The sequence below is a fragment of the Impatiens glandulifera genome, chromosome 7 (assembly GCF_907164915.1).
Source record: "Impatiens glandulifera chromosome 7, dImpGla2.1, whole genome shotgun sequence".
In the NCBI taxonomy this organism is placed as follows: Eukaryota; Viridiplantae; Streptophyta; class Magnoliopsida; order Ericales; family Balsaminaceae; genus Impatiens; species Impatiens glandulifera.
The window spans coordinates 50,460,541-50,467,263 of record NC_061868.1 but is presented as its reverse complement, the minus strand read 5'-3'; the positions used below and the strand labels follow the sequence as shown (position 1 = coordinate 50,467,263).

At 29.9% G+C, this 6,723-nt stretch overlaps 1 protein-coding gene across 1 annotated transcript; it reads left to right on the top strand.

Moving 5' to 3' along the window:
* Positions 1 to 4,044: 4,044 nt before the first annotated feature.
* Positions 4,045 to 5,728, top strand: LOC124946197 (U-box domain-containing protein 26-like). Its single transcript, XM_047486770.1, has one exon. The coding sequence runs from the start codon at positions 4,269 to 4,271 to the stop codon at positions 5,508 to 5,510; it is 1,242 nt and encodes a 413-aa protein (XP_047342726.1). The 5' UTR covers positions 4,045 to 4,268; the 3' UTR covers positions 5,511 to 5,728.
* The last annotated feature ends 995 nt before the right edge of the window (positions 5,729 to 6,723 follow it).

Here is a 6,723-nt window from a genome sequence, read left to right as displayed (position 1 = left end):
ATTTAAGGATTAATTAATTTGTCACTACACCACTTTATAACTGTTTTTTTAAAGGTGTATATATATTAAAAATGATAAAAATAGTTTAAGCACGTAACAAAAAAAAAATATGACATAAAAAAAAGTTACTCACTATATTATCGAGCTCGCAAGTTCACGAAAAAAACGATTAACTCCCCAACAGACTCTGTACCGATTTTCCGGAACAAATATCCGAAAGCTTCGTAATAATATAATTACGGTAAAATTAAAATTTAATAGAAAATAAATAAAAATCAGTCACATATATACTTAATAATGTTTTTATTTGGCACTGATAGAAGTGTAGCACATATATGTGTAATGTAAAAATAGTGTAATAGCTTTTTTATAGACTATTGGATTCGTTCTTAGTGGGGGTGGTCATAGTCTTCATGGACCACCGCGATGAGCTACTATTGTGGTGATGTACACGTGTCATCTATGGACAAGGAAATCCACGTTGGTATCACTCAATTATTTTCTTTTGTGGGACATCTTTATTTAACCTTAGACCAAATCACAAAAGCCAACTAGACTTTTCCCCTAGCTACTTTACAATTACACCCACCACCATGCTCAATCATTTATGTTTATTTAATAATTCATATATTAACACTAAGATACATTCAATATTCTTATTTAAAATATAGTGATAGACACAAAGAAACTTCATAGTGGTGTCATCTTTATAGTACATGAATATCGTAGCATATCAAAATGGCCAAAGTTCATACTTCTAACAGCCAAATTAATTAACCTAAGCTAGCTCTTATATATGAAATTCAAACACGTACAGAGTATAGTAATGCATGATTAACAGAAATGGACAAAGTACATAACTAATTAATGATTCAATTTTATTAGAATGGCATACTTTGTAATAAAAAAAGAACTAAAGTCATTTTAAATAGACAACTTTATTAAGTACCAAAAAGACAGAAACTAAAGAGTGAGTGATGTATGCTAGTTAGAACTTAAAATATAAGTAAAGCATGTCTTCAATGAATGGTTAGTACTTAGCTAGTCTTAAATATGTATTATTGCTTCAAAATCATGTTTTGATTTAATTGTATACCTTTGCTTAAGGGAGAGATAATGTTTTTAAGGGATTATGAGAATCTTGGAAAATATTCAAATATTTAATAGTCATTAACTCAAAATTATCATTACACATGCATGCATGTTAACACTTTAAAATAATTTACTATATATGTTTTTATAAAATGTTATAGTTTATTTATTTAACTATCCACATCGATTTGTGTGCATTACCTGGCAAATGGTTTGTTTAGTTATGAGCGGTGATTTTAATTAATTTGAATAAAATTAGACTTGTTTTAAATAAAATAATTTTAAAATTAATTAAACATTGTTCTACTGCTCTCATTTATTACATACTTAGTCCATTACGTATTATATTAAAATAATTTTTATTTTAAATTTTAATTATTATAATTAACACTCTTTTTAAAAAATATATTTACAAAAAAAAACAAATTTTCTCAAAATCTCAACCCCAATGTTGAATAATCCATATATTATTTAAATAACTCATTACCTATAGCCTTATTTTATTGAGATTATTTAAATAATATCAACATTACATCTTAATTAAATATTATTTTATTAATTCTATTATTTAACAAAAAAAAATCAATTTATTAATCAATACTTTTAATTTAAAACAAATAATATTTTATCATTTTTTTAAATGTCCATATATATTAAAAATGATAAAAAATATTTGAACAGAATGACAAAAAGTTACTAAATAAGTTCTCAAACTCCTAAGTCTTCGAAAAAATGATTAATTTCTCCCAAATTAAAATTTTGAAATTAATTTGGTTGATAATTAAAAAAAAAAAACTTTAATAATATTAATATATAATAAATAAAATATTATTAATATGTTACTTATGGCTTGTTTCAAATGTTTTTGAGAATTGTACCCAAAAACTCAACTATTAAATTTCTTATTTTTTTTAATCAAATTAATCAATTTTTTTTAAATATTAAATTACCCTTATTTAAATATTTTATTATTTATTAAATATGAGAATATTTAAATAATATACATAAAAAAGTTGTTTTTTCCCAAATTATATCAAACTGCTTTTTTTAAAACACAGAACTTACCCCCAAATAACCCAGATCAAACGAGCTCTTAGTATATGAGTTGAATATTATAAAATAGTTATTAAGAGGAGAAATTTGTTGTTAAGGGAAAGTGGGCAACTTTCCATTCTAATTAGTTGATTGGCACCTTCATTTATTTTCATCTAATTAAAAAATATTATATATTTTAAAATAATAATAATAAATTTAAGAAAATCACTGTGAGGGCTAGGTTAAATAGAATAGTCTGTCAAGAGAAGGGGATTGGCTGGTCAAGAGAAGGGTTAGCTTTAGCTTAGCTGGTAACGCATGCATGAGATGGGCACGTGAATCGGAGAAGCAGTACGGTCGAACTTGCCCGGTTGACCACAGACATAAACATGGCTCTGGGGGCGCATTGTCTGTCCCCCATTCACTCCACAAGCCTTAATTCATATTTATATGTATATATATTATTTCAAATTCAAATAAAGTAAAATATTGTAAATAAAAATCATGAATTAAATTAATATATATATATATATATTAAAACTTGCTCGGTTTGATTTTATTTTTTTTAATTATAATTAAATATTATTTTATTCTTAGAGCTTGTTCGTTTGTAGATTTTTTTTCAAAGTAAGAGAAAGAAAAATTAAATGATGAGTGATAATTTTAAGAAGGTAATAATTATTTTTGGTAAAAAAACTTAAATAATGTTTATATATATATATATATAAATTAAAAAAAATAATAATTTAAAATAAATAGTATTTTAGTGTTTTAAACTTTTAGTTAATGAAATAAGTGATGTGATTGATTGAAAAATTGATTTTGTAAAGTTTAAAATAAAACCTTTACCGAACAAAGTCTTAGTAATATTTATTACCTTACTCAATTTATTAATCAAAATATTAAAATATTTTTTATTTAATTTTTTTATTAATATAAACAAATATTTTCTTAAGTTTTTTTTTTCTTCTCAAAATCACTATTAATTAATATTTTTTAATAAATTCTAACCTAACATAGGTATTTCAATTGATAAATTTAATGTCTAAGAGGTCAAATATATTTGATTATCATTTAAAAAATGAAAATGATGACTTTGAGTAGTCAGGTTAACTTCATATAAAATATATATATATAAGCATAAAAAAATGCATGAGCATGTGAATATGTTGGTAGAATCTTATAAGTGAACAAACAAAACAAATTAATATATGTGGTGGATCAGATGCAACAAGGATGGCATTTTCTGGAGGAGGAATTTCATGACATATTTGTAGGACATTATATAGTACCCCATCAAACCTATAATATATGTTTTTCTTTCCATTGGCATTTCAACAAATCAATAAATTGATTTTTAAAAGAGAGAAAAATAAAAGAAAATTATAAACAATATATATATATAAATATAGTACCCCATCAAATATATAATATATGTTTTCTACAAATCAATAAATTGATTTTTAAAAGAGATAAAAAAAATAAAAAAAATTATACATTTGAAGATAAACATTATCACCAAATAATTCTAAATTATAAAAAAAATGTTAAAAAAAGTTAGAAATAAGCTAATGATATATCGAATGTAAGAGTATTAGAGAATTGAATTAAAATGGGAAATAACGGCATTCAATTGAATTGAATGTGGAAATAATTAAGAAAGGAACAAGGAGACAATTACCAGCTCTGATGTGCACTGGACTTGGACTGATGAATAAGAATTGTGAACACAAAACAAGATGGGACCCATTGAGTCGCACCTCACATTTGACCAAACTTTTACTATAATGTCCCTTTCCCTAAACCTAACCCATATCACTAACCATGGTTGAGTTAGTGAATGGCACACGTGCGGTGGTAAAAGCAGTCAGTGAAGTCAGATAAGAGCAGAGCATTGCTGCCTCCCTGTTTTGTTGTATCTCTGTTTCTTTCCTCTCTCTCTGCCATTTCTGATTTGCTTCCCAATTCCTGCAGCACTGCGGACCAAAGTGCAGAACAAGAAGACCTTTCGCAGGCCATCAGATTTTCAGTCTCGTCCTTTCCCAGACAGTATTAGTAGTAGAACTATATATATATATATAAAAAGCATTTTGTTTTTGCATACATACAGAAGAGAAAGAAGAAACTAGTGTTAACTAAACATGCCTAGCAGCTTGGAGCCCTTGGATGTTGGCGTACAGATTCCATACCATTTCAGGTGTCCGATCTCCCTTGAGCTCATGCGTGACCCGGTCACCCTCACCACAGGCCAAACCTACGACCGATCAAGCATCGAGTCATGGGTTGCAACCGGCAACACAACCTGTCCGGTCACCCGCTCCCTTCTACCTGACTTATCTCTCATCCCTAACCACACTCTCCGCCGCCTTATTCAAGAATGGTGCGTCGCCAACGTCTCCTCTGGCGTCCAGCGAATCCCAACTCCAAAACAACCAGCCACCCCCCTCACCGTCCAGACCATTCTCACTCAGCTATCATCCGACTCCTTCTCGCTGCAATCGCGAATCTCAGCTATCCGACAACTCAGGACGCTGGCTTGCGACTGCGACAAGAATCGATCGCTAATAGCATCTCTTAAAGCAAGCGAAATTCTCCTCCGAATCCTCTTTGAATCTTCCGAGCTCAGTTATGAATCGCTGGCGACACTACCCTTGTTTTCGCTCTCTGAATCGGAGTGCCTATCTGTATCCTCGGATGCCAACCGGATAACGTACCTCGTCTCCTTCCTATCCCATTCGTCGCTCGATGTGCGAGTCAACTCGGCGGCCCTCATCGAGTCCGTGTTTTCCGGCACGAGGTCACCGGAGCTCCGATCTCAGTTCAGCAATACCGAAGGCATCTACGAAGGTATAATCGGGATACTTAAATGTCCTCTGGCGTATCCTCGAGCTCTGAAATTCGGTATCAAGGCATTATTCTCCTTGTGTCTGAATAAACAACACCGGCACAAAGCGGTGGACGGCGGAGCGGTGGAGACGTTGATCGATCGACTGACTGAATTAGAGAAATGTGATTCAGAGAGGGCGTTAGCGACGGTGGAGCTACTCTGTCGTCTACCGGTTGGTTGCGCGGCGTTTGCGGATCACGCTCTGACTGTTCCGCTTCTGGTGAAAATAATTCTGAAAATCTCTGATCGAGCCACTGAGTATGCGGCTGGAGCTCTGCTTTCGGTGTGCTCTTCGTCGGAGCGGTGCCAGAAAGATGCTGTGACGGCGGGCGTGTTGACACAGTTGCTGCTTCTTGTGCAGAGCGATTGCACGCAACGAGCAAAGCGGAAGGCGCAGATGCTGTTGAAGCTTCTCAGGGATTCATGGCCGGAGGATCGACTATCCAACAACAACACCACCGATGATGTAGTTTGCAGCCAAGTCTTTCCATTCTAATTTTTTTTGTTTTCAATTAATTAATCTACTTCTTTTTTTTTGTTTCATTTTAGTAATTTGAGATGAAATAGATGAAAAAAAAAGAAAGGGCATATTATTAGGATTATTATTATTGGTGGTAGAGAAGATTGAATCTGTGTATGTATGGATATGTATCTTGTACCTATCAGATTTATATTATTAAAATGTTTTTTTTTTCTTCAAAATTTGAATATATTGCAATTCAGAAGTAATTAATATGACTATATGAGCTAGGTTGATTTTTATCATTATATTTTTTATAATTTTATTTTATTTATTTATTAATATCACTTGATTTATCAATTAAAATATTTTTATTTTATAAATTATAAATTTTAAATTTAGAAGAAAAAAACATTAACTAATTTAATGAATTACAAATCTAAATATTTTTTTTTCAAAAAAAACAACACAAATTCAAATAAGCCAACATCAAACAAACAAGACCTAGGAGTAAATCGAGATTCAAAAACTTGATTAATGAGATATTTCAAATGTTGGAAAGATGATATATGACTGAAGATCAACCCTTCTCTCTCTGAAAACAAAGAATTTTATGAGAAAGCGAAAGTCTTGAAAATGGAATTCCAGTTGTGTCAAGAGCAGGGACCCACTTAAAAAATAAAATATGTCTTTTTTATCAGGATTAAATTTATTCAACTCTATCACTCATTTTTTTTTTTTTTCAGAAAATAGTGTTATCTACCATCCTTTCATTTTTTTTACTTCAATTTGAAGTGTTTTAGATTTTTAAAATCCTTTTTTTTCATTTGAGCTAGATTAATAAATTATTAAATTATATCACTAATTTTATACAAAAAAATAAAAAATATAATATATATATTAATATTTTCCACACTACTGATTTAAATGAGTTCCAAATTTTGAAAAATTTTCCTTTTATTTTGTTTTCTCATCAACCATTTCATGTTGGTTGTTTCAAAACTTTGAGTTTCAATTTGTTGTATTAAAATAATAAACTTTATAGAATAATAATAAAAAAAAGGGGCGTATATGTTTAAATAATATGATTACAATACAAAAATATAACTAATAAAGTAGGCATCTTATAATTATTGGATTAGTTCACTTAATAAACAAACATTGTTTAACGTCACTCTCTCTTGCCTTTTGATAATCATGTTCCTCGTTTCATCATTACATGAACTGATCCAATTACTTCCCCATATAT

What these genes read in the sequence shown, in the direction of transcription:
- LOC124946197 (XM_047486770.1), top strand. Translation starts at nt 4,269, where the DNA reads ATGCCTAGCAGCTTGGAGCCCTTGGATGTTGGCGTACAGATTCCATAC.